Consider the following 25538-nt stretch of genomic DNA (forward strand, 5'->3'; position numbering starts at 1 on the left):
TAACCCAGTGTGACGGCGTCAGTCAGATGGACAATCCCTGGCCACATTCACTTGTCCACGTGTTTGTGGTTAGGCTGTCCTTCAAATAGGTGCGGCTGGGGACTGTTTATAGACACCCGGCCGCCCCCAGGCGGCTGGGGACCGTGTGTGGGCACCCGGCCGCGGGGCGGCTGGGGACCGAGTATGGACACCCGGCCGCCCCCTGGCGGCCGGGGACCAAGCGTGGACACCCGGCTGCCGGGCGGCTGGGGACTGAGTATGGATACCAGGCCGCCGACGCAGCCATGACGTGGTGACCAGATTCCGCCTCCACATGCCAAAAAGGCCCAATTTCAAGTGCATGCAAGCAGTATGGTATTGCAGCCTGGGGGTGGGTGGGTGGGTGGCAGGCTGCATACTTGCGCTCGCATTGCAAGGAATGGGGGTGGTACAATTGAACACTGCCCTGGGACAAGGACTTGCACGAGGATAGTTGCAAGTCTGCATCTTCTGATGCGGCAATGATCACTTTTGATGGGCACACTTTTAGGCAGTGACCTGGTTGTCAATAATGCTTCCAGGGGTCTTCCCCATGCTGTTCCCATGTCTTTTCAGCACTGTATGCATGTGTTACACAGCACATCGCCTGATAAGGTTGTAAAATGTTAAAATGAAATTTCCCGGTGAATGCATTTGTCACGGTTGAAAGCATTACAAAAGTGCAAAAACGCATAAAAAATGCTACTTGTGAACATAGCCCAAGGTGTGGAGGAGTATTTTTTGGGTTATTTATTTTACCTTATACAGAAGTCTTTACCATGGAAAGGATGTTCCTTAACATATTTCACAGGAAAGCCGTTTCAGTTTAGTTTTTGAACGTTTTATTGTGAGCCAGTAAAAGTGGCTTAATACCTCTGACCACGTTGTTGACAGCAGTGACCTGGGCGTCAGAAATGCTTCCTGGGGCGATCCCCAAGCTGTTCCCATGTCATTTGAGCACTGTCACTATCGTTTTGGGCACTTTTTAGGCTTTCTACAGACTGCCGGGGGTGCCGCCACAAAAATGCTCGACCCGAGCATTGGGCTTCTTTGCTCGGGTCGAGCACCCAAGTATCACGGTGAGCTCGGCCCGAGCTTCGAGCACCCGAGCATTTTAGTGTTCGATCAACACTAATTGTAAATTGTACTTTCCTGCCATCTGCTGGCCAATGTGTGTATATGATGTAATGATTATTCTCCCCACAACAACAGGTGGCCATAGCAATGGCTGGGAGTAGTCTCCGAGCTCAGGCGCACACTGAGTGTACACTGGTACAGACCAGTTGTGGGCAGTTCCTGCTGCCTCAGGAAGATTGAGGAAAGACATTATTCTCTCAGAGAAGAGTTTTCAATGCCAGTCTACACTGAGGGGACATTATCCCTCACATTATCTCCTTCACAAAAAGAGTGAAGTGTCTTCAAGTCAGGAGAGAGAAAGCTGTACATGGACTCTCCTGCTCTCTGGTTATCCTGATTGCTTCTAGCCAGGACCAGATCCACTTGGTGCCACTCCACCGACCCCCCTGCAAGAGGGAACGGTGGGATAAAAACAGTGAGTACATCCACACTTCAGTGTGTTTCCACAGAGAGCCAATCTGTGAAGGTCCCTGCATCAGTGTGTGACACCCCAGGGGTCTGGTTGTCACAGTGATAGAGATATTACGTCTGAGAGCAGGTGGGAGGTCCTTTGGTCAGGGATCCTGTGCATGCCACACCTCCTGCCCAGCCTTGGGAGGGGAAGAACTTCCCCTGTATAAACCCGGGGCTGAGGCAGGGTTAGTGAGTCCAGGAAGAGTAGAGACAAGAGCAGCATAGGAAGCAGCAGAGTCACAAGGAGTCAGGGGCTGGCAGCTAAAGAGCTCGCCCTGACTAAGAAGATTCTTTACCGGACCCGGAGTCCGAGGCTGTGGGGACTAACTTCTACCCAGCAGCAGAATCCGTCAGGCAGGGGATTTCAGGTCCCCTGGCCCAGAAGCCCGAAGGCCCGGTCACACGCGTGGGACCAGCACCGCCATCGTGGAGCGGAAGCCATTAGAAGGCCCCGAGTCACCGGCCATACGGGTGAGCACCACACGGTACACTCAGGGACGTGGGCTACTTACATCAGCTTCTAGCAAGGTAGCCAGAAGAGTACAGTCAGCTTGGGAGGCCTACAACTACGCCTGGCCAGGGGAGATCCCATCTGCTCAAGGACTGACCAGGCCCCGTTCGCTAGCAAGTACTCCGGGAGGGTCTATCGTTGTTACCAGTAAAGACCCTGAACGCTACCATACCGTCTCTGAGTGGTTCCTGCTACCCCCATCATCCACGTCGGCTGCCCTGAGGCCATACCCCTCCCGTTGGGGGTTATACTATCACGCTGCACCATCCTTCCACCGGCCTCAGCGGTCTGCCCTGCAGCAGCAGCCCCCTGGCTGCATTCAACGGGTGGCGTAGTCATCAACCATTTTCTACCGCTAACAGACTGCCGTCCAGTTTGACTCCCTGGGCACGGACCGGGTCACCGCCACGAGACTACAACCCTAAACAGATCCGGCTCCGGGTAAGCTCCCGCGTGCGCAACGCAGCGCGACACAGGCCCAGGGGCGCGTCAACTTTGGCGTAGTCGGCAGGATTTCGTGCCCGCAACCACCGGGTACTGCGTGCCTGAAAAGCAAAGACTGTTCAAACTTACCAGTGGTGAAGGTTTCCCGCCATCCGGCGCCATCTTCTACCTTCTTCCCGCCATCCGCGAAGTTTTCCCGCCATCCGGCGCCATCTTCGACCTTCTTCCCGCCATCCGTGGAGTTTTCCCGCCATTGGACGCCATCTTGAGGACGCCGCGCGGGAAGAAGAGGGGCGTGGACTCCGAAAGCGCGCGAGAACTGAAGCCCCGCCTCACGTCCGGACGTTGCGTAAGGTCCTGGAAGGAGCCCAGCAGACGCCGACGTCACAGGAGCGCGACGGAAGGTCCTCAACCCTGACGATCCACTGCGGAGCCGCGGCCTACGGAACAGGATCATCGCAAGGTAGGCCACGGTCCACTAGGGGGGAGGAAGATGTCGGATACGGAGGAGAGCTCCACTGCCTCAACCCCCGCCAGCGCTACCGCTGTTGCAGTTATGCCCTTCACCATGCCCTATATCCCGGGAGCAGCTTGGCTACCCCAGTACTCAGGGGAGTCACATACCCTGCATGACTTTAGAGAAAAGCTGGATAGCCTCTTCCAGGTGTACCCCCTCACAGAAGAGCAAAAAGTGAGCATCCTGGTGGCCCAACTAACTGGGGCAGCCAAAAGGGAAGTAAAATCCTGGCCACCTGGGAGGAAGACTGTCGCAGGGATACTAACCCGGCTGAAGGACACCTTTGATACCCGCACCTCAGCCGAGATTAAACTTAGATTCTACGGGTGCAAGCAGCGAGCGCATGAGAGTATAAGGGACTATGCACTCAACCTACAAGAGGCCCTGAGGGCCATTAAGCAGACCGACCCTAATGGAGTGGGAAACGAGGACAGGCTGTTGACCGAACAATTTATAGAGGGTTTATATTGCAATGCCCACCGCACCCAGTTGCGGGCAATGGCCTTACAGGACCCTCATCTAGAATTTGCACAGTTCAAGGACAGAGCCATCCGGGTGCTCCGAGAACCGGCACCAGGTGGCGTTGTGACCCACAGACGCCCCACTACCACTTACTACCAGGAGGCGGCGCCCTTGTCAGCAGGGCCTGTGGGAGCTGATGCGCAGGCTTTGGACAATGACCCGGCTCCAGACCTACACCATCAGGTCCAAGAGCTAGCTAAAAGCGTTGCTGCGCTAACCCGAACTGTGCAGTCTTTACAGGTTTCCACTCCAGGGAAGATCCAGCTGGCATCCGGACCGGAGGACATCCCGTGGCGTCGACCAAGGAGGACCCCACCGGCCAGAGGAAGACCCAGTGACCGATACAGCGAGGACGGACGACCCATCTGCCGCCGCTGCAATCAACCCGGACATATGGAAAGGTACTGTTCTTTAAACGGGCACAACCTGGGGTAGAGGGCCAACCCCCAGGAAAAAGATCACCAGGCCCATCGAACTGGCGCGACAGATATGTGGGAGGACGTCCAGTCTTGCCTGTGGTACTGGATGGCATTCCCATGAGTGCCCTACTGGACACCGGGTCACAGGTCACCACCATCCCGTACGTGCTCTTCAAGCAGTACTGGAATGACTCGGATATTACCCGCTACCCTGACGACGACTTGAGTATCATCGCCAGCAATGGTCAGCCCGTGCCACAGATCGGATTTAAAGAGGTGACCATCAAAATTGGTAGAGTCGAACTGGCCGCACAGGGACTGATCATTGTAGATATTGACAAACATGAGAGTCACCCAAAAATAACTCTAGGAACTAATGTAATTGAAAATTGTCTTGCAGAGGTGATTTTCCTTTTACAGCAGGTTGCCAAGAATGCCAGCTCCGGCGAGCAGCGGGTGCTCCAGAAAGAGATCCGGGCACTGATGCAACGGCAACAAGTGGAACTCTCCGGCGGTGAGATTGGTAGCGTAAGAATGTGTGACCCTTTTCCTATTGCCATGCCCCCAAAAAGTGAAATGATGATTTGGTGCCGGGCAGCTATTGGTCTGAGAGGTAGAGATTACCAGGCAATGGTAGAACCAGTTTACTCAGACAGTAGGCCCACCATTTTGACAGCACGGGGGGTGGTCAATGTACGCCATGGGAGGGTGCCCGTTCGCATAATAAATATCGGGGAGAGGGAAGTGTACCTGCCCCGGTATGCCACGCTAGCCAAATTATATACCACTAATCAAAATTCTATACAATCTGTGGAACCCTTGCCTCCATCTCACCCGGAGGAAGGTAACGGCTCTAAGAAAGACATGGAGGACTGGTGTCAGCAACTACATCTGGGTACTGACTCCACTCCCTCACACCAGAAACAAGGAGTCTATCGGGTGGTTCAAGAGTATGAGAGAGTGTTTAGTAAACACCCGTTAGACTTCGGGCGAGTCAAGGGGGTAGAACACCGCATCCCCACGGGAGATCATCCTCCCATAAAAGAGAGGTATCGACCCGTACCCCCTGCACATTACCAACACGCCAAGGGGATGCTTAGAGACATGAAGGAGGCTGGGGTAATCCGGGATAGCTGTAGCCCCTGGGCAGCCCCACTAGTTTTAGTCAAAAAGAAAGACAACACCATGAGGATGTGTGTAGATTACCGGAAAATCAACCGTATCACACACAAGGATGCGTACCCCTTACCAAGGATAGAGGAGTCATTGGCTGCTTTAAGATCTGCTAACTTCTTCTCTACCTTGGATCTCACTAGCGGGTACTGGCAGGTTCCTGTAGCAGAGGCGGACCGGGAGAAGACCGCATTCACCACCCCGATGGGACTTAGCGAGTTCACCTGCATGCCGTTCGGACTCTGCAACGCCCCAGGAACCTTCCAACGATTAATGGAGTGCTGTCTGGGCCACAGAAACTTCGAGACGGTCCTGTTGTACCTGGACGATGTCATCGTATACTCCAAAACTTATGAGGACCACCTGAAACACCTGGCGGAGGTGTTCGAAGCTCTGGCGAGTTACGGCCTAAAGGTGAAACCCTCCAAGTGTCACCTCCTGAAACCAAAGGTGCAATACCTGGGACACGTGGTGAGCGCTGACGGAGTGGCTCCCGACCCCGATAAGATCACCGCAATCAAAGGATGGCCAAGCCCTTCCAGCGTAAAAGAAGTGCGGCAGTTCCTAGGGTTGGTAGGCTACTACCGAAGGTTTATTCCCGGTTTCACCAAAAAGGCGGCGCCTATGCAGGACCTCCTGATAGGCCAGTCCCGGAAGGCCAAGAACCAGAAGCCGCCCTTCAAATGGGAAGAGCTAGAGGAAGAGTCCTTCCGCCAGCTGAAGATGGCCCTCACGGGGGATGAAATCTTGGCGTATCCGGACTATAGCCAGCCCTTCATCCTCTACACCGACGCCAGTAACGTCGGGCTAGGAGCCGTACTGTCCCAGATTCAGCAGGGGAAAGAGCGAGTAATCGCCTATGCCAGCCGAAAACTGCGACCCACCGAAAGGAATCCCGAGAATTATAGCTCATTCAAGCTAGAGTTCCTGGCCGTGGTATGGGCAGTCACCGAGCGCTTTAAGCATTACCTCGCTTCTTCCCGGTTCACCGTATACACGGATAACAACCCGCTGACACACCTGGACACGGCAAGACTCGGTGCCCTGGAGCAGAGGTGGATGGCCCGTCTGTCCAACTACGAGTTCACAATTAAATACCGGGCAGGGCGCTCCAATACCAACGCGGACGCCCTGTCCAGGATGCCCAACCTGCCGGACGGAGGAGAAGATCCGGAGGGACTGGAAGAAGTTGAACTCCCTGCGTTCCACCGTCATGGGACTATCCAGTATTCCCACCGGGTAAGGAGTAAGCAGGCTGCTACGTTGAACCCCTTACCTCACTACAACTGGGCGGAAACGCAAGACAGCGACCCTGCCGTCCGACTGGTGAAGGAGATGCTGACTCGCCCGGAGGCTAGCCTGGAATCAGACGCTCCAGAGGAAGCCAAACAACTATGGGCAGAGAAGAGTCGACTGTTCCTTTACAAGGGGAAGTTGTGCCGCAGAATGGTTAACTCCAGGACGCATGAACTACTCTGGCAAGTAGTGGTGCCACGAAGAGACGCAGCCATGGTGATGGAGGCATACCACGACGGAGCTGGACACTTCGGGTGGAAAAAGCTGGAGTTCCTACTGCGCGAGCGGTTCCACTGGGTAGGCATGAGGGGAACCATCGAGAAGTGGTGCAGAGACTGTGGCCCGTGCAATCTGAGAAGGAAGGACCGGGCCAGCCAGAAGACTCCCCTGCAGTCCATCGTCACCCGGCAACCGTTGGAACTGGTAGCCTTGGATCATGTAAAACTGACCCCCAGCAGAAGTGGCTACGTCTACGCGTTAACCATCGTGGATCATTACTCCCGGTTTCTGGTTGTCGTCCCCGTCAAGGACTTAACGGCTCGAACAGCAGCTAGAGCCTTCCAGCAGCACTTTTGCCGTCCACACGGGTACCCGGACCAAGTGCTGACGGACCAGGGACCTGCCTTTGAAGCGGAGGTCTTCCAGGAATTCTGCAATCTGTATGGCTGCCGGAAGATAAGGACGACACCCTACCATCCGCAAACTAATGGACTTTGTGAGAAAATGAACCAGGTGGTAATGGATCTTCTAAAAACGTTGCCCCTGGAAGAACGCAGTCTGTGGCCTGAGAAGTTGCCCGATCTGGTGGACCTATACAACCACATCCCGGTAGGTTCCACCAACTGTACCCCGGCTTACCTAATGAGGGCAAGACCTGGTAAGTTACCTGTTGACCTGGAAATGGGAGTCCTGACGCCCGAGGACACTTCACCAGAAACAGACTGGGACACAGAGAGGCAGCAGCAGTACCGGAAAGTACAGGAGAGCGTGGAGCGAAGTCTCTGTCAGGCTAGGGAAAGACAAGAGAAGACTTACAACCAGTATGCTCCCGCTGTTCCCCTGGTACCCGGAGAGCAGGTCTTGAAGAGGAAGAGACGGCTCCACAAGTTGGACGACCAGTGGGAGAAGGACCCGTACACCGTACTGCCCTCAAGCCACGAGAACCCGAAGGTCTGTACCATCAGTAAAGACGGAGGGGAAACCACAGCCATTGTATCCCGGGACCACCTGAAGAAGTGCCCCGAACAACTGAGGAACCCTGAGGAGGAACAGGAAGACCATCGACCCGTGGAAGAAAGGGAAGATATGGTTAGTACCGTGCTCGGGGACTTCCCTCGGTCTTGGACTCAAGTCAATGGTGCAGTTGTGGTACCCGTACTCACCTTCCTCCAACCATCATCCCAAGAACCTACGGAGCAACGGGTAGAGCTGGAAGAGCAGCCGGTCCAGGAGGCAGAAGACTCCACCCAAGCGGAACAGGAGAATCCACCCTCTGCTTATAGTGAGCCTGCCGTACCCCTAGTGAGACAAAGAGCCGGTAGACAGCTGCCCAGTTTACCCTTGACAGCTCCTACACCCTGTAGTTCAGGGCCAGACAGTCAGCTCCGTAGGTCCACTAGGGCCACTAGAGGCCAGTTACCCGCACGTTGGAGGATCTAAATGTTTAAGTTGTTTTACAATGTTTACCTGTTTATTGTTGCTTGTGTGTAATTTTGTGTTTCTAGTTGTTTTTAGGAGTCTTCGGTGGATTTGCCGGGAATCCTTTGTATATAGTTGGAGCGTAACCCAGGATGGACTAGAGACTGTTAAGGACTCGGGGTAGGACAGACCCCTACCTGGTTACGTCTCCCTGTGTTGGTGAAATGGACACCTTTGCTTTTCTTCAAAGACTGCACCCGGTTGCGGACATCCGTGACCATCTTATTGTGTTTCCTTATTGTATTTTATTGTTCTTTGATATACCTTGTTATATTTTTCTAAAAAGTGTTTAGTCCCGGAGTACTAAATTTCACTAGGGGGGAGTGTGACACCCCAGGGGTCTGGTTGTCACAGTGATAGAGATATTACGTCTGAGAGCAGGTGGGAGGTCCTTTGGTCAGGGATCCTGTGCATGCCACACCTCCTGCCCAGCCTTGGGAGGGGAAGAACTTCCCCTGTATAAACCCGGGGCTGAGGCAGGGTTAGTGAGTCCAGGAAGAGTAGAGACAAGAGCAGCATAGGAAGCAGCAGAGTCACAAGGAGTCAGGGGCTGGCAGCTAAAGAGCTCGCCCTGACTAAGAAGATTCTTTACCGGACCCGGAGTCCGAGGCTGTGGGGACTAACTTCTACCCAGCAGCAGAATCCGTCAGGCAGGGGATTTCAGGTCCCCTGGCCCAGAAGCCCAAAGGCCCGGTCACACGCGTGGGACCAGCACCGCCATCGTGGAGCGGAAGCCATTAGAAGGCCCCGAGTCACCGGCCATACGGGTGAGCACCACACGGTACACTCAGGGACGTGGGCTACTTACATCAGCTTCTAGCAAGGTAGCCAGAAGAGTACAGTCAGCTTGGGAGGCCTACAACTACGCCTGGCCAGGGGAGATCCCATCTGCTCAAGGACTGACCAGGCCCCGTTCGCTAGCAAGTACTCCGGGAGGGTCTATCGTTGTTACCAGTAAAGACCCTGAACGCTACCATACCGTCTCTGAGTGGTTCCTGCTACCCCCATCATCCACGTCGGCTGCCCTGAGGCCATACCCCTCCCGTTGGGGGTTATACTATCACGCTGCACCATCCTTCCACCGGCCTCAGCGGTCTGCCCTGCAGCAGCAGCCCCCTGGCTGCATTCAACGGGTGGCGTAGTCATCAACCATTTTCTACCGCTAACAGACTGCCGTCCAGTTTGACTCCCTGGGCACGGACCGGGTCACCGCCACGAGACTACAACCCTAAACAGATCCGGCTCCGGGTAAGCTCCCGCGTGCGCAACGCAGCGCGACACAGGCCCAGGGGCGCGTCAAGTGCAATATTTCTTGGACTGCACATAGCATTTCCTCTACTATTAAGTGAAGAGAACTGTTCTCCAGCCGCGCTGAGAAGCCATAACCTCGCTTGTCTCATGAGGAGAAAACCATAACTTCCATATGCACAATATACTGTGAACTTTGCCTGTAAGAGAGACTGTACCCCGTTACCTCCTTCAGTAAAATTGTTATGTTTACAAGTTCACCTGCGTGTCTGGCTGCTTGAGATTGCACAAACATCACGGGCACTCCAAAACCTGCACCCAGACACCACAGCTACAGGAGTGCCCTCGGGGGGTCCTATACCATCCACAAGTGACACCTCCCGCTTTTGAAATTGTTGTGGACACGAGGGAAGCGTTGAGGGGTCTAGCGACCCACTTCAGCTACTGTGACATCATTATCTACTGCCAGTGAGACTACACTCCACAGCTGGCCCTTCTGTAACATCTAGCGCCACCCCAGTGGCCCACCACAGAAGTGTTTATTTTTTTTGTGTGCAGCTTGATGGGGGATTGGGGTGCCATGCATACCAGGATTGGGGATGAGGGGTGCCATGCATACTAGGATTGGGGATGAGGAGTGCCATGCATACCAGGAAGAGGGATGAGGGGTGCCATGCATACTAGGATTGGGGATGAGGGGTGCCATGCATACCAGGAAGAGGGATGAGGGGTGCCATGCATACTAGGATTGGGGATGAGGGGTGCCATGCATACTAGGATTGGGGATGAGGGGTGCCATGCATACCAGGAAGAGGGATGAGGGGTGCCATGCATACTAGGATGAGGGGGGCCATGCATACCAGGATAGGGATGAGGGGTGCCATGCATACCAGGAAGAGAGATGAAGGGGGCCATGCATACCAGGAAGAGGGGTGCCATGCATACCAGGATAAGAATGAGGGGGGCCTTGCATACCAGGATAAGGATGAGGAGTCCCATGCATACCAGGATGGGGATGAGGGGTGCCATGCATACCAGGATGGAGGGGTGCCATGCATACCAGGATGAGGGGTGCTATGCATACCAGGATTAGGGGTGCCTTGCATACCAGGATGGAGATCAGGGGTGTCATGCATACCAGGATGGGGAATGAGGGGTCCCATGCATACCAGGATGGGGGATTGGGGTGCCATGCATACCAGGATGGGGATGGGGGCCACGTATAATAGGAAGGGAGGGCCATATATACCAGGATGGGGGATATTAACAGAATTGGGATTGGGAGACATTACCCCTATAATAGTGTCAGCAGCAGAACCCATCCCCCTTAACAGTGCATCATGACCACATCTTTTGCTTACATTTTTTTTCTTTTTCCCTCCTCTAAAACCTAAGTGCATCTTGCTTCTTATGGTCCAGTGCGTCTTATAGTCCGAAAAATACGGTACTTACCGGTAATTGGATTTTCCCGAACCATGAGAGCACCGTACCAAGTGAGTGTCCGCCCCAGGAACAGCAAACCTACAGAAAAATAGGACGGTACCTGTTCGTATGTCTGTATTTACAGAGCATACTAGGTAGCCGTATCATTAAAGTCACATACATATTATATGTACTTACACATACACACAAAAATTAGCCTTCTGCTTTCACTACATACCATTTTTTTTATATTTACTACACCCAGTGAGAAAGATGGGAACTATTCAACTGCCAGAAACATTAGTGAGGGAATTAGCACAGTGTTGTCATAATTCGGGAAAATCCAATAACCGTTAAGTAATTGTCATATTTTCCCTTCAGACTGACAGCATCGTACAGAGCGACTAAAATAGAGGAAATCACTAAGGAGCTGAAAGAACCTTTTCTTCCAAAGGAGAGAGTGCCCCAGATCCAACCTCTAGTGCTTAAAGAAAGTGAAGGGAGACGACCAGACTGTCGTCTTGCACATTTGATCAATGGAAGCATTAGCTCTTTCCATCCAGGAAGAAGTCATGGCTTTTGTAGAATGAGCCAAAATCCTGAGGAGGATCCCGACCCGAGCCAGAGTAGTCTAAGGCTATGACCATCTTAACCCACCTGGCTATAGTGGATTTAGTAGCTCTATAACCCCTATTTGGACCTTGGAACAAAATAAACATGGCAGAAGACCTCAGTCAGGAACTTGCTACTTCAATATATCTAAGGAAACATCTTTTGACATCTAGAGAATGAAAGACAAGCTCACCCAGGGGCTCTATGAAACCTGGAGAATACTTTTGGAAGAAAAGCAGAGTCAGGTCTTAATATCACTTTATATTCTAGGATGATTGTGAAAGGTGGATTAATTAAAATAGCCTGCAAATCACTTACTCACCTAGCCGAACTCTTACAGGAACAGGAAACCACACTGCGGCGTATGCAGAGGTACTGCCCTTTTATTTCTGTAGATTTCCTGTTCCTTGGGGCGGATAGTCTTTCTTAGTACGATGCTGTCAGGGTGAATGGAAAAGGTAATTCTCAAGAGTTCACAAACTTTCAAGCACCGTGATATTTATAATGAATAACAGATTATCTCATTACTATTGCACCTATCAAGGGTTAGTATACAGCTCTGGCAAAAATTAAGAGACTATTGCACAGTTTTCTAAAAATCACCATCTCTACGTGTCTGACAGCCATTCCATTCCAGTGTCAGTTGAATTCCAACCAAAGTACACCTCATTCTACATAATGTGCTTCTGATTAGGTGATCATCAGAACCAAATCTTATGTAACGAGGGAAAGTATAAAAAAACACTGCGGTCTTCACAATCCTCTTGCAATAGGACAAGCTGGATGGCAAAACAAGTGCTAGGAATAGCCCAAAAGTAATTTGAATGAAAAAAAAACTTTTAACCATGCCAAAGGAGTTGAAAAGAAAAGTCTTGAGTGAGGAAAAGAAGGGCTCAATTCTGGCTTTACTAGCAGAGGTGACGCGCCCCCAGGGCCGTGGGGTACTCGGCAGCCGTGGCCCAGGGCGGTCACTCAAAAGGGGGGGATATGAATATATGGGGGATTTGGGAAAGTTCGTGACGCCACCTGTGGTGTCTGGTGAGGATCACCAGCGCTGCTACAGTCCTCTGAGGCAGATGTTAGGGCAGCTTGTGATGGAACGGCTCCCCACAGGTGGAGCAGGCCTCAGGGCAGTGTACTTGAAGAGAGTGGGTCGCGCTGGGCGTTGTGGTGCAGAGGGAACGATAGTGCCAATGAAGAATGGACAGAGGCAGTGCAGTGCAGTCATCCAAGATTTTACTCACAGTTCTTTAGACACTTCACAGGTGCACTTTACAGGTAAAGGCTTCCCTCGTCGCGCTACGTTCACCGGGCAGGGGTTCAGTCCTTCCTCAGACAGCTTGGGAGTACCTGGCAGAACCCCACTTTCTCGTGTTCCTATTTTGACCGTCTTTACTCTGGTCCTTCTCCCTCCTGCTCTGCGCTGCCCACTCTTAATCCCACTCGGGTGCTCTGAAGTCCTTCCAGTACGTCGGATCCGGGACCTACTTGACCCTCCTGGGGGATTAGAATGCCGCAGCGATCCCTTTGTCTTCTGACAGATGCGGGGCGTATGGGTGCCGTCCTGCATGCGCCGTACCCCCTGGGATCCTTTCTGTAGAACGGAGCCTACTCCCTGCTCCCCTCCGGGGCCTTCTGACCTGGCCCTAACTGTGGAGCAGATCTCCTAATGAGACTCTGCTCCCGGACTGTTCCTCCGAACAGTCCCGGGCTGTTCTTCTGAACAGCTCCCTAGAACTGACCACTTAACTAATCTCTGCTGCCTAAGATGGCTTCCCTATTTTATACTCCTACCAAAGTGCTCCCTCTAACTACTTCCTCCACCCACACCCACTACTGGTTCCCCCCTACCTTTGGGTTCCCCCCACTCCAGCCAGGGTCAGGGCTCAGCAGAAACATACATTGCGTCTTGCCCCTCCAGCCAGCCTGGAGTAGTGTAGTGTTGGATGCAGGTGTGTTGGGGTTCCGTGCAGAACTCCCATCTTACCTGAGAGAAGGTAGACACCATACCTCTGGGTGAGGTGCAGTACTTCTGTGGCGACTGAACCCTCAGGGGCGCCACAGAGGGATAGAGTGAGCATCATGTTCGCATCCATCCTTAAAATTTCAAAGACGGCAGTCCATTACAACAAGGTCAAGAAGCAGACATTGGGGATAACAAAGCTACAGACTGGCAGAAGGCGAAAGCGACTCTCCACTGACCGGGATGAAAAGCCACAGTGTCTTGCACCCACTGTGAAATTTGGTGGAGGATCGGTGATGATCTGGGGATGCTTCAGCAAGGCTGGAATTGGGCAGTTTAATCTTTGCGAAGGACATATGAATCAAGCCGCTTACAAGGTTATCCTTGAAAAACACTTGCTTTCCTTCTCCTCAGGCAATGTTCCCCAACTCTGAGGACTGTTTTTTCAAGCAGGACAATGCCCCATGCCACACAGCTAGGTCAATGTGTGGATGAAGAAGCACCACATCAAGACCCTGTCATGGCCAGCTCAACCTCCAGACCTGAACCCCATTGAAAACCTCTGAAATGTAATCAAGAGGAAGATGGATAGTCACAAGCCATCAAACAAAGAAGAACTGCTTAAATTTTTGTGCCAGGAGTGGCATAAGGTCACCCAAAAGCAGTGTGAAAGACTGGTGGAAAACATGCCAAGACGCATGAAAGCTGTGATTAAAAATTATGGTTATTCCACCAAATATTGATTTCTGAACTCCTCCTGAGTTAAAACACGAGTATTGTTGTTTCTAAATGAATAAGAACTTGTTTTCTTTGCATTATTTGAGGTCTGAAAGCACTGTTTCTTTTTTAGTATTTTGACGATTTCTCATTTTCTGAAAATAAATACGAAATTTTTAGCTTTGAATTTCGGAGACGTTGGCAGTAGTTCATAGAATAAAACAGCAATGTACATTTTACTCAAAAATATACCTATAAGAGAAAAATCTGAGAAAATGAAAATTTTGCAGTGGTCTCTTAATTTTTGCCAGAGCTGTATATTTCACAGCAGGTGAAAAATCAGTTCTTGAAGTTAAAGTGCAATCTGAGTGACCTTGACAAGGGCCAAATTAAGGTTAGACAACTGGTCAGTGCTTCAAAAGGGCAGGTCTTGCAAAGTTTTCTCAGTACAAAGTGGTTAGTGTCTATCAAAAGAAGTCCAAAGATGGTTTCCCGGCAAACAAGTTAAAGGGTCATGAGTCTCCAAGGATTACTGACGTGCATGTACAGGGTGGGCCATTGATATGGATACACCTAAATTAAATGGGAATGGTTGGTGATATCAACTTCCTGCTTGTGGCACATTAGTATACGGGAGGGAGAAAGCTTTTCCAGATGGGTGGTGACCATGGTGGCCATTTTGGATCCAACTTTATTTTTTCAATGGGAAGAGGGTCATGTGACACATCAAACTTATTGAGAATTTCATAAGAAAAACAATGGTGTGCTTGATTTTAACATAACTTTATTCTTTCATGAGTTTTTTACAAGTTTATGACCACTTATAAAATGTGTTCAAAGTGCTGGCCATTGTGTTGGGTTGTAAATGCAACCCTCTTCTCCCACTCTTGACACACTGATAGCAACACCGCAGAAGAAATGCTAGCACAGGCTTCCAGTATCCGTTGTTTCAGATGCTACACATCTCGTATCTTGATGGTATGGTGTGGTATATGGGGTACAAAGATCGTGGGGCCATTCTTCATCAATGGAAACCTCAATGCCACTAGATATCTGAAATTGCTACATGATGATGTGTTGCCCTCTTTATGCACTGAAGATGGCACATTCCCTGAGTTTTTCCAACAAGATGGTGCACCACCACATTATGGGTGTCAGGTCCGAGCATTCCTACATGAACAGTTTCCTGGAAAGTGGATTGGTCATCATGGGCCAGTTGAATGGCCTCCAAGGTCTCCCAATCTGACCCCCTTAGACTTTTATCTTTGGGGTCATCTGAAGGCAATTGTCTATGCTGTGAAGATATGAGATGTGCAGCATCTGAAACAATGGATACTAGAAGCCTGTGCTAGCATTTCTTCTTCGGTGTTGCTATCAGTGTGTCAAGAGTGGGAGAAGAGGGTTGCATTGACAATTCAACACAATGGGCAGCACTTTGAACACATTTTATAAGTGGTCATAAACTTGTAGAAAAACTCATGAAAGAATAAAGTTACGTTAAAACCAAGTATACCATTGTTTTTCTTATGAAATTCTCAATAAGTTTTATGTGTCACATGACCCTCTTTCCATTGAAAAAAAGAAAGTTGGATCCAAAATGGCCATCTTCAAAATGGCTGCCATGGTCACCACCCATTTGGAAAAGTTTTCCCCCTCCCATATACTAATGTGCCGCAAACAGGAAGTTGATATCACCAACCATTCCCATTTAATTTAGGTGTAACCATATAAATGGCCCACCCTGTAGAACAAAGACTAGCTCACGTAATTCAGTCATACAAAAGAGCTATTGCAGTACTACTGATTATTTACAAAAAAAAGTTAATGCTGGCTATGATAGAAAATGGTTTAAGAAAACACAGTGCATCACAGTTTGCTGTATGTAGGGGTTCATAGCCACAGAGTGGTACGTACTGAGAAATGGCAGGCCGTTTGTTCTGATTATTCACATTTTATTTTACAACTAGGTAAGTGTACATCACTAATGTGGGTGAGAAATGGCTCCAAGCTGCATTATGAGAAGGAGGCAAGCAGTGTGATGCTCTGCAATGTTCTGCTGGGAAATCTTAATGTAGACATTACAAGATTGACACATTTCACTTAGTCTAGGTTCACACGAATACAGTACTCCCCGAGAACCTAGCCTTACCTAAACATTGTTGCAAACCAAGTAAAACCCATCATGGCTGTGGTATTCTCCTATGATAGTGACTGCTTTCCTTACGATAATGCCTTCTGTCATACTACATAAATAGTTCAGAAATTGTTTGAGGAACATGACTAAATGTTCAAAATGTTGACAACCAACAAGTTACCCAGATCTAAATCCAATCGAGCAATTGTGAGTTGTAGTAGACAAGACAATTCTAATCTATGGAAGTCACACTTTGCAACTTATAGGACTTAGAGAATCAGCTACTAATGTCTTAGTGCCAGACATGCCACAGGATAGTTTCAAAAGTCGTTTGAAATCCATGAAGACAAGTTTGTTAGGGATATGTACAAGCAAATTGGACCTGACTGGTGCTGTGGAACATTTGACATTACTCCCTTGTGATAAACCTGTCTCACTGCATATACACTGTATATTAGTGTAGCAAAAAAGTAATTATACACTGAGGAGCAAAAAGGTAACAATGTTTTGAACTTTTGACTTTCGGGGTCAATAGTTCACAATCCACTATGGCTTCAAACGTGAGAATATTATAATTTATAGACAATTATCTCATAGATGAATTTGATGGATGTAGGTCTTTTTTCAACCTAAGTAACTATGTAACATAAATTTGACTTGCAACTATTTAGCATATAATTACCGTAGTTATGCAGATTTATGTTATGTCACTGTATTGTTACTGTTTTGTTGCTGGCGTGGAAAAATATATTTCTTCCGGTAAACTACAAAATACAGTGGTGGCCAAAAGTATTGGCACCCCTGCAATTCTGTCAGATAATACTCAGTTTCTTCCTGAAAATGATTGCAATCACAAATTCTTTGGTATTATTATCTTCATTTAATTTGCTTGCAAGGAAAAAAAACAAAAGAGAATGAAGCAAAAATCAAATCATTGATCATTTCACACAAAACTCCAAAAATGGGCCAGACAAAAGTATTGGCACCCTCAGCCTAATACTTGGTTGCACAACCTTTAGCCAAAATAACTGCGAACAACCGCTTCCGGTAACCATCAATGAGTTTCTTACAATGCTCTGCTGGAATTGTAGACCATTCTTCTTTGGCAAACTGCTCCAGGTCCCTGATATTTGAAGGGTGCCTTCTCCAAACTGCCATTTTGAGATCTCTCCACAGGTGTTCTATGGGATTCAGGTCTGGACTCATTGCTGACCACCTTAGAAGTCTCCAGTGCTTTCTCTCAAACCATTTTATAGTGCTTTTGGAAGTGTGTTTTGGGTCATTGTCCTGCTGGAAGACCCATGACCTCTGAGGGAGACCCAGCTTTCTCACACTGGGCCCTACATTATGCTGCAAAATTTGTTGGTAGTCTTCAGACTTCATAATGCCATGCACACGGTCAAGCAGTCCAGTGCCAGAGGCAGCAAAGCAACCCCAAAACATCAGGGAACCTCCGCCATGTTTGACTGTAGGGACCGTGTTCTTTTCTTTGAATGCCTCTTTTTTTTCCCTGTACACTCTATGTTGATGCTTTTTCCCAAAAAGCTCTACTTTTGTCTCATCTGACCAGAGAACATTCTTCCAAAACGTTTTAGGCTTTCTCAGGTAAGTTTTGGCAAACTCCAGCCTGGCTTTTTTATGTTTCGGGGTAAGAAGTGGGGTCTTCCTGGGTATCCTACCATACAGTCCCTTTTCATTCAGACGCCGACGGATAGTAAGGGTTGACACTGTTGTACCCTCGGACTGCAGGGCAGCTTGAACTTGTTTGGAAGTTAGTCGAGGTTCTTTATCCACCATCCACACAATCTTGCGTTGAAATCTCTCGTCAATTTTTCTTTTCCATCCACATCTAGGGAGGTTAGCCACAGTGCCATGGGCTTTAAACTTCTTGATGACACTGCGCACGGAAGACACAGGAACATTCAGGTCTTTGGAGATGGACTTGTAGCCTTGAGATTGCTCATGCTTCTTCACAATTTGGTTTCTCAAGTCCTCAGACAGTTCTTTGGTCTTCTTTCTTTTCTCCATGCTCAATGTGGTACACACAAGGACACAGGACAGAGGTTGAGTCAACTTTAATTCATGTTAACTGGCTGCAAGTGTGATTTAGTTATTGCCAACACCTGTTAGGTGCCACAGGTAAGTTACAGGTGCTGTTAATTACACGAATTAGAGAAGCATCACATGATTTTTCAAACAGTGCCAATACTTTTGTCCACCCCCTTTTTTAGGTTTGGTGTGGAATTATATCCAATTTGGCTTTAGGACAATTCTTTTTGTGTTTTTTCATTGAAGGCAAATTAAATGAAGATAATAATACCAAAGAATTTGTGATTGCAATCATTTTCAGGAAGAAACTGAGTATTATCTGACAGAATTGCAGGGGTGCCAATACTTTTCGCCACCACTGTACAACCTGTTGTCACATTCCCTAATAGCTCAATGTATTATTAGGTTGATTCTCAAGCGAAAGGTCACTAGTTCAGATCGAGGAGCTTTCATGAAGATTTTCCAACAAAAGAGAAACAGCATCAACTAGCTGGCTTTCAACCAAGAAAATTGCCAAACTGCATCATGTGAGTGCCATGAGAATTGGAATACGAAATAAAGTCCATCCATCCATTTAAAAAGAAAGAGGTGGATGTCCTTGCAAAATATCGGAGTCAACAAGTCTGCTCATCACAAGTTCTATCAGTTTTGGTGCGACAACCACGGCAGTGGAGGTGGCTCGTATGCTTCATAATAGTGAGATCACAGATATCCATGCAAACACAGTGCGACGCACTTTACACAAGTGTGGAATGGTGGCCCGAAAAAAGGTGAAGAAGCCTCAACTGCAATCTCGTCATAAGCATCAGCTCAAGTTTGCAAACAAGAATGAAAAGTAGACAGTAGAAGATTGGAAACGGGTGGTGTGGAGCGATGAGACGAAATTCAATAGACTAAACCCTGATGAGGGCAAATGGGTCTGGAAGAAACAAGAGGACAAAGAGGCTAATGGATTGAGAAAATTGAAGGAACTGTCAAATTCAGTGGAGGAAGCCTGATTATATGGCATTGGAAACTTTACCAGGATCGATGGTGGTCTCAATGCTGAGCTATATCTGAGTATCCTACAAGACAAGTTACTTCGTACACTCGAGTACTGTGAAAGGGACAACATAGTGTTCCAGCAGGACAACGACCCCAGGCATACGTCGAGATTGTCGAAGAAATGATTCACTGACAATGAAGTAGATGTACTAGATTGGCCCCCATACTTCAACCCAATCAAACACTTGTGGGTAGAGAGAAAAAACTGTATACATACTCAAGTGAGTCAACCAATGTTGGGAATGTGTAGAAGAGACCGCGGATCAGATTTTTGTTGAGATGCTTGAATCTGATTGAGATGATGCCCAGAAGGATTCAAGTGGTGTTGAAAGTCAAAAGGTGGATTTACAAAATACTAACAAAATAATAAAAATTTAAATTTAGATTTTTAGGTGCAGAACAGTAACAATGAAGTGACATGACAAGAATCTGCATAACTAATCATATGCTAAACAGTTGAAAGTCAAATTTATGTATGAGATAGCCAAGAAGATGGTCTATAACATGATGGTAGTTTCACGTTCAAATCAGTAGTGAATGGTGAAATATGGAGCCTGAAAGTCAAAAGATCAAAACATTGTTGAAGGGAAGGTGCCATCAAAAAAAAAAATCAACAATTGAAAATTTTTTAAGAATTAATGTTTTGATTTTTAAAAAAAATTATCATTTATTTTTAATGAAGTAAAATATGAAAAATAATTTAAAAAGGTTTGGTATTTCCACTTTTAAACACTAGGGGGAGCAGCTGCTGAAATTTGCCATGCACAACTAGCTCACATTACGACTGCAGTAAATGTGGGCTGGATCTGCTCACATGTCTGTGACCTCACTACTCTCCTCCCCTTCTGGGTGTTTGTAACAGGATAAGAGAGGATGAAGTTTAGGATCACAGTGTGGAGCCATTTTGTTGGTGACGGTACAGTACAGTGTCACTGAGGACCGCCGGCAGAGCTGATTCTGTTAGATGGTGCTGCTCGCTGTATCATAAGCTGGGGTTAGATATGTGGATACTCCCAATGGGGAGTGAATTCTACCGTATGTAGGCCGATGGGGAGTGCATTCTACTGTAGTGAGGCAGATGGGGAGTGCATTCTACTGTATGGAGGCCGATGGGGAGTGCATTCTACTGTATGGAGGCCGATGGGGAGTGCATTCTACTGTATGGAGGCCGATGGGGAGTGCATTCTACAGTAATGAGGCCTATGGGGAGTGCATTCTACTGTATGGAGGCCGATCGGGAGTGCATTCTACAGTAATGAGGCCGATGGGGAGTGCATTCTACAGTAATGAGGCCCATGAGGAGTGAATTCTACAGTAGTGAGGCAGATGGTGAGTGCATTCTACTGTATGGAGGCTGATGGGGAGCGCATTCTACTGTATGGAGGCTGATGGGGAGCGCATTCTACTGTAGTGAGGCCTATGGGGAGTGCATTCTACTGTATGGAGGCCGATGGGGAGTGCATTCTACTGTATGTAGGGCGATGGAGAGTGCATTCTACTGTAGTGAGGCCTATGGGGAGTACATTCTACTGTATGGAGTCCGATGAGGAGGGCATTATACTAAATGGAGTATTTTATAATTTTAGTAACAGCGTGGTCATCTGCTGAGGTTCTCCTACATGTACTACAAGGGTGCACCACCGTAGTTGTAATCAGGGTTACCTGGTTAGGCGCCCACTCAGAAGTTTCACCATCCCAAAACAAAACCCTAGCTACTCTTGCAATGACACCACTCCGTCCAGTGGTGTAATGTGTGGCCCTCGCTCCATCCACCATATTACTACTCCTATAGAAGTGGACCGAGAGGGGTCACACATTACACCACTGCTCCCTTAGAAATGTGTAACCTTGCTCTGTCCACTTCTAAGGGAGCAGGGGTGTAATAGAATAAATGTCCAGTAGATCTAGAATTTCATAATAATACATACGACATATAATAAACTTGCACCCTTTAGTGCCTTTTATATTTACCCTAATAAATCTAAAAAACAGATCTGGGGTCCTCCCTATTTTTCATAACCAGGCAAGGTAAAGCAGACAGCTGTGGGCTGATATTATCAGTATAATGGAATCATATAGTTACGGACAGTATAATGGTCCCATATAGTGCACCACAGCATAATGGCCCCATATATTGCACCACAGTATAATGGCCCCATATAGTGCATCCTAGTATATGGCACCCCCCATCCTGTGTAAATGCCCTCATCCTGGTTATATGCCTCCATCCTAGGTATATGCCCCCATCCTGGAAATATGGCCCCATCTTGGGTGTAAGCCCGTATCCTGGAAATATGCCTCCATTCTGGAAATATGCCCCCATCCTGGGTATATGCTCCCATATATTCAATGCAAAGAAAAAGAAACTAACTTTCTACTCACCTTCCAGGCTCCCAAGCAGTGCTGTCTGTGTTACCTGAAGATGTCGGTGGTTACCGGTGATAACAGCTGAGAGGCTGAGATTACCGCACCCCGCTGCCACCACAGGTGCCGATACTCATCCGGGACCTCTGCTTCCAGGCACTTCTGCCCTGGCAGCTCCTGTCATTGCACGCACTGCTTGTGCTCTTATGGCCAGGGCTGCTGTAAGTAAGGTGTGTAAGATGCTGCTTAGCTTCTTACTCACCCCCAAATAAAAATGGCCAATGTAAAAAATAATAAATAAAAAACTAATAACGTGGTACATTTCATTTTGTATTAAAAATAATTTCTTAAATAATCAATTATTAATACAAAATTAAAAATCGCTGCACCTTCCCTTTCCCCTTTTTCTACATTGTATAGCATTCAATGCATTAGTGTCCCTGTAAAAATCTTAAATATGGATGTTTATATAGGTGATTAGAAGTAACTGAATATTGTACTGTAAATTTGAAATATACTATTGTTTGCAAATGTACAAAACTGACTAATGTCTTAACTTTTGTCCCCTTTTAAATATTAGAAATATGGATCCATCTGAAAAGAGATTCCAAATGAATAGTTTTGAAGCAGACTTTGGTAGAAGGTTAAAAGGTGATAGAATCTTCACCCAGCAAGGAGCAGAAGAATCTAGATCGCTATTTCATTGCTTCATTAATGAGGTTGATCAGTCGGACAGAGCGAAGTCAACTGACAGATCAACAGACAATGGAATTATTATACACCAGACTGTCAGAAACTGTGTAGTTGAAGAGGATCCTAATGCTCTAGCAAAATTCAACATTCCAAACTTTGTGAACACAGACCAAAACTCCTCTTCAGCCGATGAGGATCTCACTTACGACCCACCAATTATTTTAGAAAATAAACAAGCTTGTTCAAACCAGCATAACCTTATGAAATGATCAGACTTATTCCAATATGAAACTTGAAGAACAGTGGTTATAAAAAATCTAAAACACCCTTCTTAAAATGACGAGTTTTTGTCATGTAAAAATATCTTACCAAGAAGAATCATTTCAGAACATTTTCCACCCAATCAGTACAATTCAATTGAAAAATAAACTCTTTTTCTGCCCAAGAAGGTTTGAAAGAACTAAAATAATGTGGTTGCACACATGTGCACACACTTAAACTAGTACTTTGTTGAAATACCCTTTGAATTCATGACAGCATTCAGTCTTTTTGGATAGAAGTCTATCAGCATGATACATCTAGAATTGGCAATCTTTTTCCACTCTTCCTTGCGGTAGCGCTCCATATCTGTCAGATTGCAAGGGCATCTTCTGTATACAGTGCCCTCTTTAGGTAAACCCGCAGACTTTCAATTGGATTCAGGCATGGGCTTTGGTGGGTCATCTTAAAACTTTGATGTTCTGGCGAAGCCGTACTTTTATCGATTCGGAGATATGCTTAGGGTTGTTGTTGTGCTGGAAGGTAAAATTCTTCTTCATCTTCAACTTTTTAGTAGAGGCCTGAAGGTTTTGATGAGAAATTGACTATTTGGAATGGTTTATAATTTCTTTTGCCTTCACTAAAGCCTCAGTTCATTCTGCTGAAAAACAGCCCCAATATACACTGTTCAATAAAATAAACATTGAAACTGCAACACCAAGATGAAAAGTCATTGCACTATAGAAATCACATGACTGATAAACATATATTATTGATATGCAAATGATGAAAAAAAACACCTAAAATGTTCAAAACTTCTCAATTTATTCAGAAGAGAGTATGAGGTCCACGTGCAGAAAAACACACACTTATACTCCTTGGCATCCTATCAATGAGATTATTATTGATTGAGGAATGCTGTGCTGTGTAGATGTGAATACAATGAAACACACATTTAAAAACGGCTGCTAGCAAACAGCTGGGTTTTTGCCATTGCAACATATCAGGTATGAGGTTTCGTTTTACAGTGAAGGTAAGCACATGATTTTATTAGTGGCAACAATCCACTAATTTTTTCTGGTTGAGTCCAGAGTACGTGCTTAGTTCATTACTATAACCTGCAGTGTGTTTTACGAAAAAAGCCAGCCATCTATAATGGATGGTATTCAAATAATGGTATTACCTTGCTGCCACATAGTACATATTCTGTGTGGAATGTACAGATTTCAATAATTATCTAATGTTTAGATATTCTACTGGTAACTCTTCTATTGGAAGCAAGAAGACTGATTGCATCACTGCCACTTCTTGAATCTCTTTAACAAAATCCCTTTTTTCACCTTGAAGGTTTTTCAAGTAGCATTCCAGCTGACAATACCCTCAATAAAGTACTAACTCGTAATACCTCTTGGAACGTTCTTCTACATAATCTTTTGCCTTCATTGATCTCCCTTCTTCAACCTTTAGGCCTCGGTATGCAGGTATCTTGTCATAGACAAAGATCTCAGAACTTTCCAATCGATATTTACTTACTAGTCCAAACCAGGCTAATGCCGAAGGAAACACACGCCTGTCCAAATTTGATACTAACAAATCTTCATCACCACGGGCAGAAGTTTTACCATAACTGTGGAGTGGAGGTGACATAATGCCTCGCAAATTTGCATTTTTAATAGTGCCAATGAATCTTAAAATGTACTTTGTCATTTTGGGTAAGTTTTCAGATAAGCTTGCCATGTGTACTTGAGGAATAACACTATTTTGGCTATTATACAGCTTGTATCCTGCATTTTTCACATATTTCCCTACTGCAGGCTCTAATTTCCAATAGTCTTACATCTAGTGGGTGGAGGCTAGCTGCTAAGATGTATTCTACAATGTACACATAGAAAGATGCATTCCTGCTCTTCTTTCCCTGTGTACAGACAGAAGTTGCAGCATGGAGGACATTATACAGCAGTACTGAGCAGTGTAGCTGTAAATCCAGCACTAGGACTGGTGAGATAAATTGCTTGTTAGAGACTATGTTCTGTGTCCCTACCTGTTCCACACTCCTTTTGTCCCATCCATAGTTTAATAGGCACTGTAGCAAGATACCTCAATTTGCAGGAAGTCCATCTTGCTTTGACCAAGATGAATTTGAGCTGTTTTTCTAAGTGGATGATGGGTTCTGAAGTTGGGGAAATGGAGAAGTGGCTCAAAAGTGGAAAAAAAAACCCACATTTCTCTGATAGATCGCAGTACATTAAAGTTTATCTTTGCTAGTACTATTGATTTATGCAGAGTTTGTTGATCTAATACGAGACTTATGTTTAATTCTTGACTTGATGTCAGGCTCATTCAGGACAGTATATATGGGTGATGTCTGAGTGTCACTTCTGTAATAAATTGCGCTTTTTTATTTTGTAGAATTGTGCACTATACTGACTTGTAAATAAATACACACACATATACACATATATATATATACACACACATATATATATATACATACATACAGTACAGACCAAAAGTTTGGACACACCTTCTCATTTAAAGATTTTTCTGTATTTTCATGACTATGAAAATTGTACATTCACACTGAAGGCATCAAAACTATGAATTAACACATGTGGAATTATATACTTAACAAAAAAGTGTGAAACAACTGAAAATATGTCTTATATTCTAGGTTCTTCAAAGTAGTCACCTTTTGCTTTGATGACTGCTTTGCACACTCTTGATGAGCTTCAAGAGGTAGTCACCGGAAATGGTCTTCCAACAATCTTGAAGGAGTTCCCAGAGATGCTTAGCACTTGTTGGCCCTTTTGCCTTCACTCTGCGGTCCAGCTCACCCCAAACCATCT

The 25538-nt window shown here is 46.9% G+C and overlaps 1 protein-coding gene across 1 annotated transcript in view; it reads left to right on the forward strand.

The window, feature by feature from the left end:
* The window catches only part of MRAP2 (melanocortin 2 receptor accessory protein 2), a 260128-nt gene extending 234955 nt beyond the window's left edge, over positions 1–25173 (forward strand). Inside the window, exon 4 of the mRNA XM_073673153.1 lies at positions 22322–25173. Within this exon, the coding sequence (XP_073529254.1) occupies positions 22322–22703 (382 nt within the window). The 3' untranslated portion in view covers positions 22704–25173. The remainder of the gene's footprint in view (positions 1–22321) is intronic.
* The last annotated feature ends 365 nt before the right edge of the window (positions 25174–25538 follow it).

This window comes from Phyllobates terribilis, unplaced genomic scaffold (assembly GCF_046119375.1).
Source record: "Phyllobates terribilis strain yellow unplaced genomic scaffold, ASM4611937v1 Scaffold_3__8_contigs__length_932513732, whole genome shotgun sequence".
NCBI classification, from domain to species: domain Eukaryota; kingdom Metazoa; phylum Chordata; class Amphibia; order Anura; family Dendrobatidae; genus Phyllobates; species Phyllobates terribilis.